This window comes from Ranitomeya variabilis, chromosome 3, assembly GCF_051348905.1.
Source record: "Ranitomeya variabilis isolate aRanVar5 chromosome 3, aRanVar5.hap1, whole genome shotgun sequence".
NCBI lineage: Eukaryota > Metazoa > Chordata > Amphibia > Anura > Dendrobatidae > Ranitomeya > Ranitomeya variabilis.
Genome location: NC_135234.1, coordinates 502239069 through 502264792, shown reverse-complemented (window position 1 = coordinate 502264792; position 25724 = coordinate 502239069). Strand labels below are relative to the sequence as shown.

Sequence of the window (25724 nt, the reverse complement as noted above, 5' to 3'; positions counted from 1 at the left end):
TTGGGAAAAAAACGCAAAAAAAGCATCAAAAACGCATAAAAAACACAGTAAAAAAGCGGTAAAATCGCTGTAAAAACGCATGCGGATTTCTGGCAGAAATATCTGGCTTTTGTCAGGAAAATTTCTGCCAGAAATCCTGACGTGTGCATATAGCCTTAAGGTACCTTCACACTAAACGACTTACCAACGATCACGACCAGCGATACGACCTGGCCGTGATCGTTGGTAAGTCGTTGTGTGGTCGTTGGAGATAGCTGTCTGTGTGACAGCTCCCCAGTGACCACACAACGACTTACCAACGATCAGGGGAACGACTTCGGCATCGTTGAAACTGTCTTCAACGATGCCGAAGTCCCCCTGCAGCACCCGGGTAACCAGGGTAAACATCGGGCTACTAAGTGCAGGGCACTGAATGCAGGGCACTGAATGTGTCAGCGCCGGCAGTAACAGTGGTGACATCACCGCTGTGCTCTGCTTTACAGCCGGCGCTGACACAGTCAGTGCAGGAAGCTCTCGGCAGCAGCGCAGCATTAGCAAGCGCTCCTACCAAAAGCAGTTTTAACCCTGCGGACGCCGGGGGACGTGACAGACATCAGAATGTGAGTATGTAGTGGTTTTTTTTTTAACTTTTACAATGGTAACCAGGGTAAATATCGGGTTACTAAGTGCGGCCCTGCACTTAGTAACCCGATGTTTACCCTGGTTACAAGTGAACACATCGCTGGATCGGCGTCACACACGCCGATCCAGCGATGACAGCGGGTGATCAGCGACGAAATAAAGTTCTGGACTTCTAGCTCCGACCAGCGATGTCACAGCAGGATCCTGATCACTGCTGCGTGTCAAACACAATGAGATAGCTATCCAGGACGCTGCAATGTCACGGATCGCTGTCATTCTCGTTGGAAAGTTGCTCAGTGTGAAGGTACCTTTACACTGTGTTCCAAATTATTGTGCAAATTGGATTTAAGTGTCATAAAGATTTAATTGTTTTGTTTTTCAAATAAACTCATGGATGGTATTGTGTCTCAGGACTCAATGCATCACTGAAATCAATCTTAAACACATGATAATTAGTTTTCCAGGTGATTCTAGTTAAAGGAAAACTACTTAAAAATGATGTTCCACATTATTAAGCAGGCCATGGGTTTCAAGCAATATGGGAAATAAAAAGGATCTCTCTGCTGCTGAAAAGCATCAAATAGTGCAATGCCTTGGACAAGGTATGAAAACATTAGATATTTCACGAAAACTTAAGAGTGATCATCATACTGTGAAGAGATTTGTGACTGAAACAGAGCACAGACAGAGTTCATGCAGATAAAGGCATAATGAGGAAGGTTTCTGCCATACAAATTCATTGGATTAAGAGAGCAGCTGCCAAAATACCATTACAAAGCAGCAAACCGTTATTTGAAGCTGCCTCTGGAGTCCCTCAAACCTCAAGGTGTAGGATCCTTCAAAGGCTTGCTATGGTGCATAAACCTACTATTTGGCCACCCCTAAACAGTGTTCACAAGCAGAAGCGGTTGCAGTGGGCCCAGACATACATGAAGACTAATTTTCAAACAGTCTTGTTTACTGATGAGTGTCGAGCAACCCTGGGTGGTCCAGATGGATGGAGTAGTGGATGGTTGGTGGATGGCCACCATGTCCCAACAAGGCTGCGATGTTAGCAAGGAGGTGGAGGAGTCATGTTTTGGGCTGGAATCATGGGGAAACAGCTGGTAGGGCCCATTAAGGTTCCTGAAGGGGTGAAAATGACCTCTGCAAAGTACATAGAGTTTCTGACTGACAACTTTCTTCCATGGTATAAAAAGCAGAAACATGCCTTCAGGAGCAAAATCATCTTCATGCATGAGAATGCACCATCTCATGCTGCAAAGAATACCTCTGAGTCATTGGCTGCTATGGGCATAAAAGGAGATAAACTCATGGTGTGGCCACCATCTTCCCCTGACCTCAACCCTATAGAGAACCTTTGGAGTATCATCAAGCAAAAGATCTATGAGGGTGGGAGGCAGTTCACATCAAAACAGCAGCTCTGGGAGGCTATTCTGGCTTCATGCAAAGAAATACAAGCAGGAACTCTCCAAAAACTCACAAGTTCAATGGATGCAAGAATTGTGAAGGTGATATCAAAGAAGGGTTCCTATGTTAACATGTAACTTGGCCTGTTAGGATGTTTTTGAGTTAAATAGCTTTTTTGTTCAGTAAATGTGACCTCCTAATGCTGCAAGTTCCGCAAATAAGCATTTTCAGTTCTTTAAAACATATCAAATGTTTAGAAATTCCACTGTGCCTAATAATTTGGAACAGTGCATTTTGAGGTTTAATTCATTTTGGAGATTACACTGTTACCATTGGGAGGTTTCTTCAATAAAATTCAATGTATACTCTAAAGGGTGAAGACTTTTATTAGACTGACTGTCATTTGCAGCGACCATTTAAGAAAATCCGAGAAAAATGTCATTTGCATAATAATTTGGAACATGGTGTACTTTTTTGTCACCAAGAGAGCAAATAGATCCCAACCTAGTAAAGAAATCATAAACTTGTGTTCTTTCCTTTGGAGATATTTGCTTTTGTCTCTATTTTAGGATCTGTATTTGATTGCAGCCACAGAATGGATACTGGTGCTAAAGGCGTATTCACACCAGCATGTGTTAAATTCGTGTTCACCATAAAACTTGAAGACTTGAAGTTTTTATCCACATGGTCATATGCAAAATTTCCTAATTTTATTCATCTTTCTTGACGTATATATTTAGTGTCAGAAATATGGATTCAAGGGGCCTTAAAAGGAAAAAACACAATATTTAAAATCACTAATTGAACATAAACCTGCACACACAGATATATGGATATGAAAAGATGCCATGTAATATTCTACAGTACATGTGAAGGCATACATGTCAATAGGGGTATATTTCACATGTCTAAGGAAATCTAAGGGTATGTTCAGACACTCAGTATGTGCAGGGGAAATATCTGCTGGAAATACTGGAGTGTTGGCAGGCAAAACATGAGCATTTTTAATGCGTTTTTTTTCCCCCATTCATTGGAATGGGTGTAAAAAGCTGCAAAAGCACAAAGGATTGACAAGCTACAGATTTGAAACAGGCGTATTTTTTGGATCATGAGACACACCCCAAATTTAGAGGAGGAAAATAGGAAAAAAAAATTATGTAAAAATCGGGGTCCGACTTGTAGTTCAAATTTATTTTACTGGGGGGGCAACCGTGGTGGAGCAGGGTCATAGGAGGCAGGGTTGTCACTGCAGGAAGACGGCGATGGCAGGAATGGGGCAGTACTGCAAGCCCTGAGTTGGGAGCAGGGGGTATACCGGCAGTGCAAGGCCGTTGATCGTCATTACCAAAATTATGTTAACTAAGTAGCCTATATTATTTTTTCATGCACTATTGCTATTCATTTATTTACTGCAGGGTATTTGCTTATTATATTTTTACCTTGGATTTTGACTGTTCAGTGGCCAGTGTGAACATGCACCTACACACTGCATGCACACCAACTTACAGTACAGACTAAAAGTTTGGACACACCTCATTTAAAGATTTTTCTGTATTTTCAGGACTATGAAAATTGTACATTCACACTGAAGGCATCAAAACTATGAATTAACACGTGGAATTATATACTTAACAAAAAAGTGTGAAACAACTGAAATTGTGTCTTATATTCTAGGTTCTTCAAAGTAGCCACCTTTTGCTTTGATGACTGCTTTGCACACACTTGGCGTTCTCTTGATCAGCTTCAAGAGGTAGTCACTGTGAATGGTCTTCCAACAATCTTGAAGGAGTTCCCAAAGATGCTTAGCACTTGTTGGCCATTTTGCCTTCACTCTGCAGTCCAGCTCACCCCAAACCATCTCGATTGGGTTCAGGTCTGGTGACTGGCCAGGTCATCTGGCGTAGCACCCCATCACTCTCCTTCTTGATCAAATAGCCCTTACACGGCCTGGAGGTGTGTTTGGGGTCATTGTCTTGTTGAAAAATAAATGATGGTCCAACTAAACGCAAACCAGATGGAATAGCATGCCGCTGCAAGATGCTGTGGTAGCCACGCTGGTTCAGTATGCCTTCAATTTTCAAAAAATCCCCAACAGTGTCACCAGCAAAGCACCCCCATACCATCACACCTCCTCCTCCATGCTTCACGGTGGAAACCAGGCATGTAGAGTCCATCCGTTCACCTTTTCTGCATCACACAAAGACACGGTGGTTGGAACCAAAGATCTCAAATTTGGACTCATCAGACCAAAGCAGATTTCCACTGGTCTGTCCATTCCTTGTGTTCTTTAGCCCAAACAAGTCTATTGTGCTTGTTGCCTGTCCTTACAAGTGGTTTCCTAGCAGCTATTTTACCATGAAGGTTTGCTGCACAAAGTCTCCTCTTAACAGTTGTTGTAGAGATGTGTCTGCTGCTAGAACTCTGTGTGGCATTGACCTGGTCTCTAATCTGAGCTGCTGTTAACCTGAGATTTCTGAGGCTGGTGACTTGGATAAACTTATCCTCAGAAGCAGAAGTGACTCTTGGTCTTCGTCTCCTGGGGCAGTCCTCATGTGAGCCAGTTTCTTTGTAGCGCTTGATGGTTTTTGCCACTGCACTTGGGGACACTTTCAAAGTTTTCCCAATTTTTCAGACTGACTGACCGTCATTTCTTTAAGTAATGATGGACACTCGTTTTTCTTTACTTAGAATTTGTATTATGGCAAGAAAAAAGCAGCTAACAGTCTATTCAGTAGGACTATCAGCTGTGTATCCACCAAACTTCTGCACAACACAACTGATGGTCCCAACACCATTTATAAGGCAAGAAATCCCACTTATTAAACCTGACAGGGCATACCTGTGAAGTGAAAACCATTCCCCGGTGACTATCTCTTGCAGCTCACCAAGAGAATGCCAAGAGTGTGCAAACCAGTCATCAAAGCAAAAGGTGGCTACTTTGAAGAACCTAGAATATAAGACATAATTTCAGTTGTTTCACATTCAGTATATAATTCCACATGTGTTAATTCATAGTTTTGATGCCTTCAGTGTGAATGTACAATTTTCATAGTCATGAAAATACAGAAAAATCTTTAAATGAGGTGTGTCCAAACTTTTGGTCTGTACTGTATATTCCAGTTCATCTATTTAGGTGTTTTGCGCTCCGTGCAAATACGGGTGTTTCCTCCCTTTTCCTTGAGCTGAACATTACATTTAGGTTCCCATGGCTGGGTGTCCATTAGCCAGGTCCTCTCCAGCCCTTATTCAGATAATGTCACTTGACATATGGTACTAGAGGTTAGGACCGTCCCGAATAGGATCACCTTGACATGGTGGGATGGCTTTTACATTTTTTGGATCAAAATCATTTTAACCAAGTACACTATATTATTTTCATGTACTATTGCTATTTGTTTATTTAAGGTAGAGTTTTTGCTTATTTTGTTTTTGCCTTGGGTTTTAAAGTAAAATACTTAAAAACTGGCAAAAAAAAACACATGCTAACATACCCTAAGGTCATTGTCAGATGACTGTATTAGGATTAACATTATAGCTGCAACAGACAGATCCTGCTCAGTTTAATTAAATCAGACTTGGACAGAAACAGTTTCTTATGGAAATTTAAGTTATAGCATAAATGTACAGTATTCCAGGATCCAAATTATACCTCTCCAGATCTAGAGCTATGTTCACAGAACCTAAAGAATGCCATGGTAATGGGATGTGAAGTGTGCTGCTGGTATCTGTCTAGAAACAGAGATGACCATGGTTTGTAATAAGCTGAAGCCCCAATACCAGTGTATACAGAGCCTTAATTTATCTTGTGTCTTAAATAGGTACAAAAAAGATCCTAAAACAATTGTCAATAAGGATGAGTTTCCTCATTGTAGCTGATGTACTGCAATGTTTTTCTGATACAATGCTTTAATGCCACAAGGCTAGAATTATACTAAGTAAGGATCAATTCAATCACATCAAAGTGGTATCATATTTTCAATTTGTTCTAATGTTCTGGAAAATGTATTTATACAACTGCATAATAAAAAATAAGTTGTAAATGCTCTGCATTCAGAAAATGGGCATCTTGTCGGAGTCCAGGGGTGGTAACGGGAGACGATTCTGATTCGATACATAAATGCTAACCACTCCGTTTAATTTCTAGACAATCTTACAATGCCATCATTATATTCATCGCCATATACACGTTTCCAATGTTCCTTAAACCCCATCTGACATTTTCCAGTAACACATGCCAGGGAAGCTCAGCAGTCATTTCAGAGGAATGTGCTGGCAGCTTCACATCATTTCTTAAAATAAATGGAGCATACAGACCAAAAATTAAAACACAACTTTTTCAATAAAGCACTGGTTCCCTACTCATCTCTCCTCGCTTTCCCCATTTGTACAGGAAAAATTAAACTGCTGATCACTTTTTATGTAGCATAATAAAGCAGTTGAGGGCCTGATTTATCATTAGTGGGTTTTTGTTGGATCACTTTTCGTTTTTAGTCTCATGGTATTTGTTGACGTTTTTACGGCAAACTCTTCAAAATGGCGCTCATGGTTTATGGATTGTGCAAAATGAAAAATATTCTTTACTTTTGGACTTTTTAGAGTAAAAAGTTTTAGGACAAAATCTGTGCAAAAATTATAGGCGTGAATTTTATTTTTTACATTTGCAGCAAAAAAAAAAAAGTTACACCTTAAAAAAAAAAAAAAAGTCAATTGATGAATCAGCCGCAAACATCTTAGATACAAAAACAACATCACAAAAACAAACAAAAAAAAATCAGACGAACACAAAATAGACAAAAAAAGTGCAATAATGTAACAATTGAGCAAGAGTTTGGACAGAATAGACTTTGTGTACCTGTGTGGTAAAACTTGTACAGTACCAAAAGCTTTATTGAATTTTCAATATTTTGTAAGTACAGAGATCTACCATAATTAAGACTGAAATATGCTGGTTAGGGTTTGTTGATACCACTTTCTTTACCAGTACAGAACAGGTGAAAACTGGTATGTTTATGGGAGTTAGTGGAGGCGAATCCTAAAACAAGCACACCGTAGATCATATTGCATGACTGGAAAATTCCATCACCTGTTGGGTGCTATTCCTCTCTCAAACCACTATCGGTATAGTTTGCTCCTGTCTTAGTGCCTCGCAGACTTTTTTTTTTTTTTTTTTTTTATTACCCTCTACCCTAGGACTGAAAAAGGAGCATATAATTCTCTTATATAGTCACGCTTCCCTGCTCAGATTGGTATTCGTTTCCTCCTGCTTCTATGATGGCTGTTACAGTGGCGTAAGGAGTGCAGTCTAAATCACAGGCAATCTGGATTTAATGGCCCAAGCCACAATAAGAGCCATCAGGGAAACAGGAGGAACAAAATGCCAATCTAAACAAATGGAAGACACCAGGAGAGGGGACTTTAAATAAATTGTAGTCACTATTCAGTCTCAGAATGGAGGGAGGCTTTAATGCCCGATTATGCAATATGCCTTTTACTAGAGAGGTCATCACTAGTGATGAGCGAATATACTCGTTACTCGAGATTTCGAGCATGCTCGGGGGTCCTCCGAGTATTTTTTAGTCCTCGGAGATTTAGTTTTTCTTGCCGCAGCTGAATGATTTACATCTGTTAGACAGCATAAGTACATGTGGGGATTCCCTAGCAACCAGGCAACCCCCACATGTACTTATGCTGGCTAACAGATGTAAATCATTCAGCTGCGGCAATAAAATCTAAATCTCCAAGCACTAAAAAATACTCAAGAGGACCCCCGAGCATGCTCCAGAAATCTCAAGTAACGAGTATATTCGCACATCACTAGTCATCACAAACAAATGTCCTCACAAACAAATGTCCTCAGGTACATCATAGTAAGGCTGCCGTCACACTAGCAGTATTTGGTCAGTATTTTACATCAGTATTTGTAAGCCAAAACCAGGAGTGGGTGATAAATGCAGAGTAGATTGTGAGCACTCGCGGGCAGGGTCCTCTCTCCTCCTGTACCAGTTGTGACTTGTATTGTTCAAGATTATTGTACCTGTTTATTATGTATACCCCTCCTCACATGTAAAGCGCCATGGAATAAATGGCGCTATAATAATAATTAATAATAAAGTGGTGCATATGTTTCTATTATACTTTTCCTCTATTTGTTCCACTCCTGGTTTTGGCTTCCAAATACTGATGTAAAATACTGACCAAATACTGCTAGTGTGACGGCAGCCTAACTTAGGTGGGATTACGGAGCAGACAGCTTGACTTGTCTCCCAAACATCTGCACCTCCTGTTGGTAGTATTAGGCCAAGTTGACCAAAAAGTTGTGTAGGCACAATTTTTTTGTCGTCCTGAAAAAACTAAATTTCAACTAGATCCGTATTTTTAACACTGAAGTACAACTAGTCAATAGCGTAGCTCGGGCATGCGGTGGTGATTGAAAGTATATTTTTCTCAGAAATGCCGCAGGAGAGACAAACATACATGGCTGTGATCGCACAGCCGGGAGCGGATATGCGCTACCCACTGTTTGGGCACTATGTATCAGCTGACAGGTTCTCTAATGTCTTGTCATGCTAGAGCAGATAGCAGAAATGGTGCGTACCAGGTGCCCTCATTATTCTAGTAGGCCAACAAGCACTTTAAGGTCGGGATCACACATGCGAGAAACACGGCCGAGTCTCGCATGTTAATACCCGGCACTGCCACCGGCACTCGGGAGCGGAGCGTGCGGCTCCATGTATTGCTATGCAGCAGCACACTCCGCTCCGGAGTGCAGGCGGTAGGGCCAGGTATTAACATGCGAGACCCGGCCGTGTTTCTCGCATATGTGATCCCGGCCTAAAAAAAGAGGGGGTTTAAAAAAAATAAAAATCAAGCAGCCGAGATTGCATTGGCCATCCAAAACATAGCACTGATTGGAGGATTAACTAAAATGATTCTTCTCTGCCATTTTCTATATGGAATCTCTTACTGCAAAGATCTGTTGTAAACAACTAATATTGTAGCAACTTTAGCAACATGGTGAGGCAAACCAAAAATATAAGGATACATATTAAATAATTGTGTAAAATGTTATCCATGGCTTGTTAGCTTTCTTTACGTTATGGAAGTCATATTGTATGCATCCAAGAAAAGCTTTAGAAAGGACCTGTCACCAAGTCAAAAGTGGCCATCTTATTGCTCTTGGTTAAGTCGTGCAGCTCAGTCTTAAAGGGAGCCTGTCACCCCCCCAGGCATTTGTAACTAAAAGAGGAACCTTGTGCTGCACTAATGCTGCATTCTGACAAGGTGGCTCTTTTAGTTCTTGTTCCTGGCACTGCTGCAATAATAGTTTTTGAAATTTGTCCCTCATACCTCAAAATCACCACGGGGGCAGGTCTTTCCCCCTAACCCAGACGCACCACAGCCGTCACTCATGGCCTCTGCGTGCCGGGCGGCACCTCCTCTTCCTTCATTAGCGTCCCTGGCGCCTGCTCTGTAAGTTCGAAGGGTAGCGCAACTGTACATGCCCGAAAAAAAAAAAAAAAACAGCGCAGGCGCCGGGGACGCTAACGAAGGAAGAGGAGGCGGTGCCCGGCGCACAGAGGCCATGACAGCTGTGGAGTTTTTTAGTTTTTTTTCAGCGGCAAAACCTTATCTCTTGGCAAGAAACAAGCTGCAGAAAATAAAAACATGTTTTCCTTGGTTTTTCTTGCATTTTTGCTGCATTTTTGGCATGCTAGATTATCTTTTGTGCGTGGTGATAAAGTTCATTGTTGAATAAAAGTCCTTTTTTATAGAATCAGGTTTTGGCACAAAAACTCAGCAAAACCCTGAAGGGAAAAAAAAAAAAAAACGCTAAAAGAAGTGACATGCTCCATTGTGCAAAAAAACAAAACAAAAAAACAACAAAACATGCAAAGCACAAAATCCTGATGACAAAAAAAAAAAAACAAGCTGTGTGCATGAGATGTCTGAAATCTCAGCCTTTGCCAGTACCGTAAAACACAGCTGAAAATTTGCATTTAAAATAAACACAAAAAGCTGCAAAAACACTTAGTGTGAACTTGGCCTCAGTCAAGTATCACAGGTGTCACAATTTCTTCAACAGATCTGCTGCATGCAAGTATACGCCAGACGAAAAGTATAGGCAAAAGACAAGCATATAAATAGGCATCACAAAAACTGTAGTGTTAGCTGAATACTGTTCAATCTCAATGAAAAATGGACGTAAATTTAATGACACATTTAGCAATCCTTTGCAAAAGTGCAAACTGATTTCAATGAAAAAAGGGACACATTTTTATACAAAACTGTGTTTATTTATAGACATTTTGGCAAAATTAAAGTAAAATATATGGTTAGAATTATAAGCACTGCATACATTCAGTAGACCAGCATGTGCAAATAAACAGCAGAAGGCAACAGCGAACACTTTGCTCATCTTTGGCAGCTAACCAAAATAGGCCCCGTTATTAAATACATGGGGGTACATACAGGAAGATGTTGTGGCACAATCTACCCTCACTTACAAACAACGCCGACATTTACCAATGTCCTAGTTACAACTTGCGTAATGATAAGGAAAAAACCTTTTAGCCTTTTACTTCTCAGAAAAGCTAAAAAAAAAGTTTAGCCAATCCAATATCTTTCCACCCATGAAACCACCAAGTGAACAGTAACTTCCAATAGACACTTACACTGCTTTAACACAAAGAAAAGGACGCTGTAACTACAAGCCAGCCATACCCTGTAAAACAGGTCTATAGCATTAAGCAGAAATGCACACGTAGCAGCATACACGTATTTACAGGTTCACAGTTGTAAAATTGTATGTTCACAATCCAATTATAACTTGTAGGGATGTCATACACTCCTAAATCACAATTAAAGCTCAGAGTGATCAGAAATGCATAAAATGTTTAAATACTGCATTTTAAATAGGTTGTAACATTTAATGCATAAAGCTTATAATGCATTTGTGTGTTGCCAGTTTTAAAGAAGTGGAAACAGTTTATAGAAAACCAAAAAAGTCCCCTAGATTATTTGGTAAGAGAGAAACTCCATGACTTTTGGAGGCACTGGCAGCTTCTGGACTTGATTTGTAGTCATGACTCTTCTTATTGCCATACGACATAAGTGCTGAAGGCTGGAAACATAAGAGGGTGTAGCCCAAAAGTGCACATTTCCATCCTGAGTTCTGTTAAAGAAAACGACAGATGATGTAAGCGGATGTTTGAAATCAAATGTTTTCTCTACAAAGTAACATGTATATGTGATAAAACAAAGCCATTACAGGTTAATAGACAAAATACTTAACTTACCCAGCAGCTAGAACACTGCCATCAGTAGAAAAGGCACAGCAAAGACCTTTATTTAGAGGTGCAACTTCAACAGGGTGTGAACGATCGATACGCCAAAATCTTACCAACCTACAATTCCAGAAAAAAATAAAATAGGAATAAATAGCAACATATCATTGTATACAAATACACCTGTCTATATTGACATATTCAAGCTAGATGCGCCCAATTCTAGTGCATATTATGCCAAAACTCCTTCATGACTTGCACCATATTCATTGCTTGTTTTCGACATTTCCTGTGCCTTTGAAAAGGGGTGTGATTTAATGGGCAATACTTTGCAGCAAAAGCAAATTTTTGGCACAAAGTAGGCCAATAGTCTAAGGTAGCACTCAGACTGCCATATAAAATTGGTCAGAGATAGGAACACAACGCTCAGACTGGCCAGCGGCTCTCCCTACCCGATCTCCGATCCGATTTATACAGCCATCTGAGTATGCCCTAAGCTTCCACTGTGTAAAGATGTGCTACACAAGTCTGTCTAGTCCAGGGTTGCACAACCTACAGTCTGTAGGCCACATGCAGTACACCCTGCAGCTGGCTGCAGACCGCTCAGTATTGACCAGAAACAGTTGATCGCAATCCTGTGTGATTCGCTGGGTCTGTCTCACTGCGAGAACAATGAGGATCGGGGGCTGCGGTGCGGCTCTGTAGCCAACCAGCATTTTCCTTCACTGCAGAGGGGCTCATTGGTTACTGTGAAGCCGCTATCACACAACTATATCCCTGCTCTGTGTGATAGGAGCTTCTACAGGCATTTGGCACCTAGGATGTTCCTCCTCTACTTATATAATATTCTGTTCCTCTGAATGTTCACCATAGTTTTTTTTCACCAGCCCAGTCTGGTAAAGGGGCAGAGCTTAGCAGTCAATGGGGTTAGGGCTTGGCAATCTCATGAACCCGCTACTACACAAGGGCAGATGAGCCGACCTGCAAGAGAAAGCAGGTATTCCATGTGACTATGAGCCGATTTACACTGGCCACTGCAGCTGTCAAATAACCGCCAGCTACATACAAGATACCAGCTATCATTTATTGGCCTATTTCATCCACCTTCCCAACTTTCCAGGTGTTTTTTTTTTTTTTTTTGCGCCATTTTTTTTCCTGCCCCCTTTTTTCCCCAAGAGCTATAACTTTATTTCCGATGAGGATAGATGGCGCCTTGTTTTTGTGCCCTGAGCTGACATGTTTATTTATACCATTTTGGGGTAGATACAATGTTTTGATCACTTCGTATTGCATTTTTTTCACGTGTTTCAAATAAGCAAATACCTCCAATTAGTAATGTACAACAATTCTTCTGATTCGCTATGTCGCTTACAGTAGATTTCAGTAGCTTAGGTATCCATGGTTACGTCCACTAACAGCCAACTGTCACTATATGAGTGGTCGTAACCATGGATACCTAAGCTACTGCAATCCATGCAGTAGAATCAGAAGAATTATAGTACATTTCTAATTAGAGGTATTTGCCAATATTACACCTACTACAAATTTGGATAGGATCTTGGAGATGGGAAGTTTTATTGCAGCCCCTTATAGTAGAAAAAGATGGCAAAAGGTTGTGCACCCCTGGTCTAATCTAAGTCCCCATTGTATGAGAAATGGACATTATTGATAAGGGTCCTAAATTGTCACATTTTATTTTAATAAAATAACTGATAACTATAAAAATCACCAATTTTTGGAAATGAAAATGTTGTACATGCAAGCAGCTCATGACAAACAATTAAAATGAAAATTGTTAGGCATGAAGAAAAATACTAAATATATATTACTATGATTTTCCTTTTACTCTCAATCTACGTCAGGTGTCTAAGCTTCTGGAAATGCCACAAACAGACTACCAGAAAAAAAAATTAAACTTACTTATCATCAGCAAGACTTGCAATGTGTACCCCATCATGGCTAAATGAGACTGATCTCACCCAGCGACCATTATCTCCGCCTGCAAAAATGGGTGTTGGTGGGGGATATAAGTGCCTGAAAAGGAATAAAAAAAAAAAAAAAAAAAAAATCAGTTTTGATTTAGAAAAGAGTTTTAAGAACTTAACCCCTTCATGACCCAGCCTATTTTGGCCTTAATGACCTTGCCGTTTTTTGAAATTCTGACCAGTGTCCCTTTATGAGGTAATAACTCAGGAACGCTTCAACGGATCCTAGCGATTCTGAGATTGTTTTTTCGTGACATATTGGGCTTCATGTTAGTGGTAAATTTAGGTCGATAATTTCTGAGTTTATTTGTGAAAAAAACGGAAATTTGGCAAAAAAATTGAAAATTTCGCAATTTTCACATTTTGAATTTTTATTCTGTTAAACCAGAGAGTTATGTGACACAAAATAGTTAATAAATAACGTTTCCCACATGTCTACTTTACATCAGCACAATTTTGGAAACAATTTTTTTTTTTGCTAGGAAGTTATAAGGGTTAAAATTTGACCAGTGATTTCTCATTTTTACAACAAAATTTACAAAACCATTTTTTTTAGGGACCACCTCACATTTGAAGTCATTTTGAGGGTTCTATATGGCTGAAAATACCCAAAAGTGACACCATCCTAAAAACTGCACCCCTCAAGGTGCTCAAAACCACATTCAAGAAGTTTATTAACCCTTCAGGTGTTTCACAGCAGCAGAAGCAACATGGAAGTAAAAAATGAACATTTAACTTTTTAGTCACAAAAATGATCTTTTAGCAACAATTTTTTTATTTTCCCAGCGGTAAAAGGAGAAACTGGACCACGAACGTTGTTGTCCAATTTGTCCTGAGTACGCTGATACCTCATATGTGGGGGTAAACCACTGTTTGGGCGCACGGCAGGGCTCGGAAGGGAAGGAGCGCCATTTGACTTTTTGAATGAAAAATTGGCTCCAATCTTTAGCGGACACCATGTCACGTTTGGAGAGCCCCCGTGTGCCTAAACATTGGAGCTCCCCCACAAGTGACCCCATTTTGGAAACTAGACCCCCCAAGGAACTTATCTAGAAGCATAGTGAGCACTTTAAACCCCCAGGTGCTTCACAAATTGATCCGTAAAAATGAAAAAGTACTTTTTTTTCACAAAAAAATTATTTTAGCCTCAATTTTTTCATTTTCACATGGGCAACAGGATAAAATGGATCCTAAATTTTGTTGGGCAATTTCTCCTGAGTACACCAATACCTCACATGTGGGGGTAAACCACTGTTTGGGCACATGGTAAGGCTCGGAAGGGAAGGAGCGCCATTTGACTTTTTGAATGAAAAATTATCTCCATCGTTAGCGGACACCATGTCGCGTTTGGAAAGCCCCTGTGTGCCTAAACATTGGAGCTCCTCCACAAGTGACCCCATTTTGGAAACTAGACCCCCCAAGGAACTCATCTAGAGGCATAGTGAGCACTTTAAACCCCCAGGTGCTTCACAAATTGATCCGCAAAAATGAAAAAGTACTTTTTTTTCACACAAAATTTCTTTTAGCCTCAATTCTTTCATTTTCACATGGGCAACAGGATAAAATGGATCCTAAAATTTGTTGGGCAATTTCTCCTGAGTATGCCGATACCTCATATGTGGGGGTAAACCACTGTTTGGGTGCACGGCAAGGCTCGGAAGGGGAGGCGTCCCATTTGACTTTTTGAATGGAAAATTAGCTCCAATCGTTAGCGGACACCATGTCGCGTTTGGAGAGCCCCTGTGTGCCTAAACATTGGAGCTCCCCTACAAGTGACCCCATTTTGGAAACTAGACCCCCCAAGGAACTTATCTATATGTATAGTGAGCACTTATAACCCCCAGGTGCTTCACAGAAGTTTATAACGCAGAGCCGTGAAAATAAAAAAATAAATTTTCTTTCCTCAAAAATGATTTTTAGCCCAGAATTTTTTATTTTCCCAAGGGTAATAGGAGAAATTGGACCCCAAATTTTGTTGTCCAGTTTGTCCTGAGTACGGTGATACCCCATATGTGGGGGTAAACCACTGTTTGGGCGCACGGCAGGGCTCGGAAGGGAAGGCACGCCATTTGGCTTTTTGAATGGAAAATTAGCTCCAATCATTAGCGGACACCATGTCGCGTTTGGAGAGCCCCTGTGTGCCTAAACATTGGAGCTCCCGCACAAGTGACCCCATTTTGGAAACTAGACCTCCCAAGGAACTAATCTAGATGTGTGGTGAGCACTTTGAACCCCCAAGTGCTTCACAGAAGTTTATAACGCAGAGCCGTGAAAATAAAAAATGTGTTTCCTTTCCTCAAAAATATTTTTTAGCCCAGAATTTTTTTATTTTTGCAAGAGTAACAGGAGAAATTGGACCCCAAAAGTTGTTGACCAGTTTCTCCTGAGTACGCTGATACCCCATATGTGGGGGTAAACCACTGTTTTGGCACACGTCGGGGTTCGGAAGGGAAGTAGTGACGTTTTGAAATGCAGACTTTGATGGAATGCTCTGCGGGCATCAGGTTGCGTTTGCAGAGCCCCTGATGTGCCTAAACAGTAGGAACTCCCCACAAGTGACTCCATTTTGGAAACTAGACCCCCAAGGGAACTTATCTAGATGTGTGGTGAGCACTTTGAACCCCCAAATGCTTCACAGAAGTTTATAACGCAGAGCCGTGAAAATAATAAATGTGTTTCCTTTCCTCAAAAATATTTTTTTAGCCCAGAATTTTTTATTTTTGCAAGAGTAACAGGAGAAATTGGACCCCAAAAGTTGTTGTCCAGTTTCTCCTGAGTACGCTGATACCCCATATGTGGGGGTAAACCACTGTTTGGGCACATGCCGGGGCTCGGAAGGGAAGTAGTGACGTTTTGGAATGCAGACTTTGATGGAATGGTCTGCGGGCATCATGTTACGTTTGCAGAGCCCCTGATATGCCTAAACAGTAGAAACCCCCCACAAGTGACCCCATTTTGGAAACTAGACCCCCCAAGGAACTTATCTAGATGTGTGGTGAGCACGTTCAACCCCCAAGTGCTTCACAGAAGTTTATAACGCAGAGCCGTGAAAATAAAAAATAATTGTTCTTTCCTCAAAAATTATGTTTTAGCAAGTAATTTTTTATTTTTGCAAGGGTAACAGGAGAAATTGGACCCCAACAGTTGTTGCCCAGTTTGTCCTGAGTACGCTGGTACCCCAAATGTGGGGGTAAACCACTGTTTGGGCGCACGTCGGGGCTTGGAAGGGAGGGAGCACCATTTGACTTTTTGAATGCAAGATTGGCTGGAATCAATGGTGGCGCCATGTTGCGTTTGGAGACCCCTGATGTGCCTAAACAGTGGAAACCCCTCAATTCTAACTTCAACACTAACCCCAACACACCCCTAATCCTAATCCCAACTGTAGCCATAACCCTAATCACAAACCTAACCCCAACACACCCCTAACCACAACCCTAACCGCAACACACCCGTAACCCTAATTCCAACCCTAATCCTAACCCTAATCCCAACCGTAACCCTAATCCCAACCCTAACCACAACTGTAACCCCAACACACCCCTAACCCTATCCGTAACCCTAACCACAAGCCTAATCTTAACCCTATTTCAAACCCTAGCCCTAATTCCAACCCTAACTCTAATTCCAACCCTAACCCTAAGGCTATGTGCCCACGTTGCGAATTCGTGTGAGATTTTTCCGCACGATTTTTGAAAAATCTGCAGGTAAAAGGCACTGCGTTTTACCTGCGGATTTACAGCAGATTTCCAGTGTTTTTTTGTGCGGATTTCACCTGCGGATTCCTATTGAGGAACAGGTGTAAAACGCTGCGGAATCCGCACAAAGAATTGACATGCTGCGGAAAATACAACGCAGCGTTTCTGCACGGAATTTTCCGCACCATGGGCACAGCGGATTTGGTTTTCCTTAGGTGTACATGGTACTGTAAACCTGATGGAAAACTGCTTCGAATTCGCAGCGGCCAATCCGCTGCGGATCCGCGGCCAATCCGCTGCGGATCCGCGGCCAATCCGCTGCGGATCCGCTGCCAATCCGCTGCGGATGCGCTGCGGATCCGCTGCCGATCCGCTGCGGATCCGCTGCCGATCCGCGGCCCATCCGCTGCGGATCCGCTGCCGATCCGCTGCGGATCCGCGGCCCATCCGCTGCCGATCCGCTGCGGATCCGCGGCCGATCCGCTGCCGATCCGCTGCGGATCCGCGGCCGATCCGCTGCGGATCCGCGGCCGATCCGCTCTGTGTGCACATGCCATAACCCTACCCCTAACCCTACCCGTAACCCTAACCCTACCCCTAACCCTACCCCTAGTTGTAACCCTAGTTCTAATCCTAACCCTAGTGGAAAAAAAAAAAAAAAAAAATTCTTTATTTTATTATTGTCCCTATGGGGGTGATAAAGGGGGGGGGGTGTTATTTATTATTTTTTTATTTTGATCGCTGTGATAGAACCTACCACAGCGATCAAAATGTACCTGTAAGGAATCTGCCGACTGGCCGATTCGGCGGGCGCACTGAGCATGCGCCCGCCATTTTCCAACATGGCAGCGCCCAGCGAGGAGACGGCCGGACACCGGGAGGATCGGTAAGTATGAAGGGGTGGTGGGGGGGTGGATCGGAGCACGGGGGGGGGGGGAACGGAGCACAGGGGGGGTGGGTCTGGGCAAGGAGGGAGCGGACAGGAGATCGGGGGAGCCGGCAGGCGGACGGAGGGGACCGGACCCCATAACGGAGGACGGGGGGGGCGATCGGTGGGCGTGGGGGGGGGCACTTCAGTATTTCCAGCCATGGCCGATGGTATTGCAGCATCGGCCATGGCTGGATTGTAATATTTCACCAGTTTTTTAGGTGAAATATTACAAATCGCTCTGATTGGCAGTTTCACTTTCAACAGCCAATCAGAGCGATCGTAGCCACGGGGGGGTGAAGCCACCCCCCCTGGGCTGAAGTACCACTCCCCCTCTCCCTGCAGATCGGGTAAAATAGGAGTTAACCCCTTCACCCGATCTGCAGGGACGCGATCATTCCATGACGCCACATAGGCGTCATGGGTCGGATTGGCACGGGTTTTCATGACGCCTACGTGGCGTCATGGGTCGGGAAGGGGTTAAACTATAAGATGGACAGAAATTTTTCCGACAAGTCATCAACACCATACAGTGTCAGTAGGTCAACCAACTATGGTGAAAAGTGAGGTCATGGTTCAAAGCGGGTATTGGCTCCAATATGTTTTGCTTCGAACAGGATCAGACAGTGAGTGTCATAAAACAGGAGCTGCACGATAGTAACTACCGGTATATTATGCACAGTGCCCTCGTACTCCATAACACATTGTATTGGTTATTGCCTGAAGTGTCCCTTTAAATGAAAAATGCAGTCTAGGGACAATTATATTAAGAAGGAGTTAATGTTACACTGACATTAGGTGATCATGTACTTTTGATTCTAGGATTTACATACCCAAGTTCAAAAAGAATAGACCCAATATGGGGATCCCAGACATAAACTCTGGTGTCATACGATGCAGTAGCCAACAAAGCTCCATCAGGAGAGAATTCACAAGCTACCACATCATTGTGGTGTCCTTCAAGCTTACGGATCATTATATATTTATCCATGTCCCATAGAAAGACCTAAAATCAAAAGACAGTTGTTACAGTCTATGTACTGGAAACTTAACAGCCAAATGTAGGAAACTAAAATATTTTTACTATGAATTAAGTTACAGTAAAATTACATTACTTGCTCAGTGTCATACCCAGTATATTAATGGGATAACATTATATAGAGAAGGCATGCAAAACTAAAAAATAAATAAAAAACAAAAAATTCAGCTCAAGTTAAAATGTTACAGCTAGAAGCAAGTTCTATAAAATGCACAATATAAAAAATATAAATGAGTTCAGTTTGCTTTTAAGATAACAGTTGGGTTCTACATTACAACCCCTGTTTGCGAAGTATAAAACTAATTATTTAAACAGAATAGTAAGTTATCATATGGTTACTCCAGTAGTACCCCCTTTGAGAGAATAAGTTCACTTGTTTACAAAAGGCTTGAATCACCAACGTGAGCCCAGGAAGAGAAACAGATACTGCAAGAAAAGAGAAGGTTGACAGCCAAAAGAAAACACTTTTGGCAAACAAGACAATAACTAACAATACACAAACTAAAGGCTCATTTTACTTAATAATGAAAGTGTGTGGAAACGATAGGGCTATGATCTAAAAGCTATACTGAGTGGCAAGCCACAATTTTTACGTGTGACTGCCAATGTTCGAAAGCCAAGTTGAGGGAAACAGAATGGTTATTTAGATTATGGTTAGAGCCTATATTTTATAATTAAGAAAAGTTACTTATTAGTTCATTAGAAACTTCATTTTACTGGAGTGTAAGAGAATAAAGCAGTTATGACCTTAAAAATAATCAAAAAGAAATAGATAGAAACAAAATACAACAGCAAAAATAAAAGAAAGAAAAAGCAGAAAGTGGACATCAACCAGCACCTGCGTACGTACAGTACACCTTGCAGTCGATTGCAAGGTTACTTCGTCCTATGGCATTGGTCGCCCCCAGCCTGGTAGCCAGAGATGCCACTCTCTGCCCAGCTAACACCACTGTGCTCTCCTTTGTGTGGTGCCAACTTAACCTCAATCACACCCATATTGCTGCCACCACCTGTGACAGGGAAAGCAAGAAGCTTATGGAAAACACACAGCCTATAATAACATTGGGTTAACAAACAATGTCAACAACCATATAGGCTAAATTTTAGGTGTGAACTGCTCCTTTGGAGTAAAGGCAGTTGCAAGCAAATGCTCAAAATTACAACAACAACAACAACAAAAAAAAAAAAAAAAAAAAAGTGTACAATCCTATTAAGAGGAATCTGTCACATTTTGCTACCGAATATGAGAGCATGTGGGAGCAGAGACCATAATCGTAACGATAGATCATATCTTTTGCTGGTTATTTTGATCAAAAACGGCTTTCTCTGCTACAGATCTAGCACTCTGAATACCGAGCTCTGTATAACTCCGTCCACTCCACTGATTGGAAGCTTACTGCTTACATACAGTATACACAGAAAGCTGCCACTCAATGGTGAAGGTGGGTCTGGACTACCCGGCAGTAGGCCAAGTAGTCAGGGTGTCTGTCCCCACATCCACTGTTTGGCAAAAACCTGCTGACACATTCCATTTAATAGGTAATTTAAAGGGCCACTGTCACCCCCCTCCAGCCGTTATAAACTAAAAAAGAGCCACCTTGTGCAGCAGTAATGCTGCATTCTAACAAGGTGGCTCTTTTAGTTTTAGGTTCAAGTATACCCCAAAAAAAGCAATTTGATACTTAGCCACCATTGCTGTCTCTAGCCAGGGAGGCTGCTCCTCACTCCCCAGCTCGAAACGCTCCTCTGCCGTCACTCACATCTTCTTGGTCTTTCTGCGCCGCCCCTCAGCGCTGTTTACGTTTTCAAACCGGCGCCTGCGCTGTGTAGTACTGTTCTGCGCAGGCGCAGTGTGCAAGCCTGGCTTGGACGGCAGACGGCCAGAGCTTACTGCGCCTGCGCAGAACAGTACTACACAGCGCAGGCGCCGGTTTGAAAACGTAAACAGCGCTGAGGGGGCGGCGCAGAAAGACCAAGAAGATGTGAGTGACGGCAGAGGAGCGTTTCGAGCTGGGGAGTGAGGAGCAGCCTCCCTGGCTAGAGACAGCAATGGTGGCTAAGTATCAAATCGCTTTTTTGGGGGTATACTTGAACCTAAAACTAAAAGAGCCACCTTGTTAGAATGCAGCATTACTGCTGCACAAGGTGGCTCTTTTAGTTTATAACGGCTGGAGGGGGGTGACAGTGGCCCTTTAATACATTTTAACAACTGAATATATTGGCGCCATAAGGGCAAATTCCAGGAGCAGCACCTGCACTGCTTTTATATACAGCAGTAGGTCATGATCTAAAATATGGCATATAATAATGCAATATGATTTCATCATCATTACTATACAATGTGCATTTCCAGAACCATATGCTGTAGACTCGTATCTTAATTATATTAGCATGTGCAAAGCAAGGTATGAGGCCGATGACAGTGAATGGATTCTTGGAAATTACTAATTACAGGTTTCAGAAATGGACTGGCTTGCCAAAAGCAGTACAAGTTATGATTATTTATGCCAGCTTTCAGCACGTTCCACCATGCATCATTTTTCAAATTAATGTGCTAAAAATCATTCAAGACACTGAGCACAATCTTAGTTTGTGATTACACAAGTAATACTTGGTGATTTGACATAAACATGTAGAAATAAGGAACTTTGAAACCTACAGCTTTCCCAGCTCCGACAGAACACAGCATCGAGGAGTCAGGGGAAAATGCAGAGCAATAAACCCAGTTCTGATGTCCTCTTAACACTTTCATCATATTGCCTAAAATAAAGCACAAAACAACTAATTTAAATTTCTAAAAGTAAAGAAAAAAATCAAAATCATATAGTGGCATGTAAAAGTTTTGGCAACCCTGGTCAAAATTACTGTCATTGTCAACAGTTTATTTAAGAGTTAAAGATGAAATTATCTGTAAAATGCCTAAAGTTAAAGCGGACACATTTCCTATGTATTTTAAGCAAAAAACAAAAACAAAAAAAATTGTCATTTTTTTACATTTTAAAAATTACAAAAAGGAAAATGGGCTGATGCAAAGGAGTGGGCACCCTTGGAAATTTGCGTGATCCGATAACTTTGACCAAGGTTTCAGACCTTAATTAGCCTGTTAGGGTTATGGCTTGTTCACCATCATCGTTAGGAAAAGCCAGATGATGCAAATTTCCCAGCTTTATAAAAATCCAGCCTCCTTTAACCTTGTGCCAAAAACAGCAGCCATGCGTTCTTCTAAGCAGCTGCCTAACATTCAAAATAAAAATGGTGGAAGCCCACAAAGCAGGAGACGGCTAAAAGAAGATAGCAAAGCGTTTTTAAGTTGGCTTTTCCTCAGTTCATAATGCAAATCAAGAAATGGCAGTTAACAGGAACAGTGGAGGTCAAGATAAGGTCTGGAAGACCAAGCAACATTTCAGTGAGAGCTGCTCGTAGGATTGCTAAAGAGGTAAATCACAAACCCCACTTGACTGCAAAAGACCTTCAGAAAGATTTAGCTGACTCTGGAGTTGTGGTACATTGTTCTCCTGTTCAGAAACACCTGCACAAATATGGCCTTCGTGGAAGAGTCATCAGAAGAAAACGTCTCCTGGCTTCTACAAATGGATAATTATCCTAAACAAGTCAAAATCCACAATAGACTACCTCAAAAGGTGCAAGTTGAAGGTTTTTTTTTTTTTGGCTCTCATAGTCCCCTGATCTGAACATCATTGAAAATCTGTGGATAGACCTCAAAATAGCAGTGTATGCAAGAGGACTCAGGAATCTCGCTGAACTGGAAGAATTTTCCAAGGGAAAAAAAAAAATGGATGAAAATCAATCCCTCAAACAAGAATTGAAAGATTCTTAGCTGGCTACAAAAGGCATTTACAAGCTGTGTTACTTTCAAAAGGGGGTGCTACTAGGTACTAACCATGCAGGGTGCTCAAGCTGTTTTAAATGTCACTGTATACATTATATGGAATATTTCAATTTACTAGTACAACCAACAGATTTGATACAATAACAGTTTGCGTCCATAGACATAAATAGTCACCCAAGCCTCTGTGACCTTAACCCCTTCCTGACATCCGACGTACTATCCCGTCGAGGTGGGGTGGGCCCGTATGACCGCCGACGGGATAGTACGTCATAGCCGATCGGCCGCGCTCACGGGGGGAGCGCGGCCGAGTGTCGGCTGCATATCGCAGCTGACATCCGGCACTATGTGCCAGGAGCGGTCACGGACCGCTCCCGGCACATTAACCCCCGGCACACCGCGATCAAACATGATCGCGATGTGCCGGCGGTGCAGGGAAGCATCGCGCAGGGAGGGGGCTCCCTGCGGGCTTCCCTGAGCCCCCCGCAGCAACGCGATGTGATCGCGTTGCTGCGAGGGTCTTACCTCCCTCCCTGCCTGCTCCAGACCCGGATCCAAGATGGCCGCGGATCCGGGTCCTGCAGGGAGGGAGGTGGCTTCACAGACGCCTGCTCAGAGCAGGCACTGTGAAGCAGCCTGTACTTCTCGCAGATCGGTGATCTGTCAGAGTGCTATGCAAACTGGCAGATCACCGATCTGTATTGTCCCCCCCTGGGGCAAAGTAAAAAAGTAAAAAAAAAAATTTCCAAATGTGTAAAAAAAAATAAAAAAAAAATATTCCAAAATAATGAAAAAAATATATATATATTATTCCCATAAATACATTTCTTTATCTAAATAAAAAAAACAAAACAATAAAAGTACACATATTTAGTATCGCCGCGTCCGTAACGACCCGACCTATAAAACTGCCCCACTAGTTAACCCCTTCAGTAAACACCGTAAGAAAAAAAAAAAAAAAAACGAGGCAAAAAACAACGCTTTATTACCATACCGCCGAACAAAAAGTGGAATAACACGCGATCAAAAAGACTGATATAAATATCCATGGTACCGCTGAAAGCGTCATCTTGTCCCGCAAATAACGAGCCGCCATACAGCATGATCAGCAAAAAAATAAAAAAGTTATAGTCCTGAGAAAAAAGCGATACCAAAATAATTATTTTTTCTATATTTTAGTTTTTATCGTATAAAAGCGCCAAAACATAAAAAAATGATATAAATGAGGTATCGCTGTAATCGTACTGACCCGAAGAATAAAACTGCTTTATCAATTTTACCAAACGCGGAACGGTATAAACGCCTCTCCCAAAAGAAATTCAGGAATTGCTGGTTTTTGGTCATTCTGCCTCACAAAAATCGGAATAAAAAGCGATCAAAAACGGTCACGTGTCCGAAAATGTTACCAATAAAAACGTCAACTCGTCCCGCAAAAAACAAGACCTCACATGACTCTGTGGAGCAAAATGTGGAAAAATTATAGCTCTCAAAATGTGGAGACGCAAAAACTTTTTTGCTATAAAAAGCGTCGCTGGTTTCACACTTGCGTTTTTGTCTGCAGCGTTTTTTGCACAAAAAAACGCATGCGTTTTTTCCCTATATTTAACATTGAAAACGCATGCGTTTTTTTTGTACACGTTTGGTCGCGTTTTCAAACGCATGCGGTTTTTTTCTGCATGCGTTAATTTTCAGAAATACAACCTGCAGTATTTTCTTGGTGTTTTTAAGCACATGCGTTTGTTTGCGTTAAAAACGCATGCATTTTTATCGAAAAAAAACAGAAAACACACTGAAAAGCCACCCACCACCATCAAGGTGATAAAGGGATCCAAACCCTAACCCTAACTCTACCCCTAACCTCACCCCTAACCGTTTAATGAACATTTTCTGACAGTCATAGTGCCACGTATTTCAGTGCCACGTATTTCAGTGCCACGTATTTCAGTGCCATGTATTTCAGGGCAACGTATCACGTATTTCAGTGCCACGTGTTTCAGTGCCACGTATTTCAGTGCCACGTATCACGTATTTCAGTGCCACGTATCACGTATTTCAGTGCCACATATTTTAGTACCACGTATTTCAGTTGCACGTGTTTCAGTGCCACGTATTTCAGTGCCACGTATTTCAGTGCCACGTATTTCAGTGCCACGTATTTCAGTGCCACGTATTTCAGTGCCACGTATTTCAGTGCCACGTATTTCAGTGCCACGTATTTCAGTGCCACGTGTTTCAGTGCCACGTGTTTCAGTGCCACGTATTTCAGTGCCACGTATTTCAGTGCCACGTGTTTCAGTGCCACGTATTTCAGTGCCACGTATCACATATTTCAGTGCCACGTATTTAAGTGCCACGTATTTCAGTGCCACGTATTTCAGTGCCACGTATTTAAGTGCCACGTATTTAAGTGCCACGTATTTAAGTGCCACGTATTTAAGTGCCACGTATCACATATTTCAGTGCCACGTATTTCAGTGCCACGTATTTCAGTGCCACGTATTTCAGTGCCACGTATTTCAGTGCCACGTATTTCAGTGCCACGTGTTTCAGTGCCACGTGTTTCAGTGCCACGTATTTAAGTGCCACGTATTTCAGTGCCACGTGTTTCAGTGCCACGTATTTCAGTGCCACGTATTTCAGTGCCACGTATTTCAGTGCCACGTTTAGGGTTAGGGTTAGGGCTAGGGTTGGAGGTAAAGTTAGGGTTGGGGCTAAAGTTAGGGTTGGGGCTAAAGTTAGGGTTGGGGCTAAAGTTAGGGTTGGGGCTAAAGTTAGGGTTGGGGCTAAAGTTAGGGTTGGGGCTAAAGTTAGGGTTGGGGCTAAAGTTAGGGTTGGGGCTAAAGTTAGGGTTGGGGCTAAAGTTAGGGTTGGGGCTAAAGTTAGGGTTGGGGCTAAAGTTAGGGTTGGGGCTA

At 42.1% G+C, this 25724-nt stretch overlaps 1 protein-coding gene across 1 annotated transcript in view; it reads right to left on the bottom strand.

Annotated features, from left to right (window-relative positions):
- Positions 1-10303: 10303 nt before the first annotated feature.
- WSB1 (WD repeat and SOCS box containing 1) overlaps positions 10304-25724 on the bottom strand; it is a 40276-nt gene continuing 24855 nt past the window's right edge. Inside the window, exons 5-9 of the mRNA XM_077296850.1 lie at positions 21625-21725; positions 18760-18932; positions 13236-13349; positions 11328-11435; positions 10304-11203 (exon numbers count right to left, since the gene is read on the bottom strand). Of these exons, the coding sequence (XP_077152965.1) occupies positions 11041-11203; positions 11328-11435; positions 13236-13349; positions 18760-18932; positions 21625-21725 (659 nt within the window). The 3' untranslated portion in view covers positions 10304-11040. The remainder of the gene's footprint in view (positions 11204-11327; positions 11436-13235; positions 13350-18759; positions 18933-21624; positions 21726-25724) is intronic.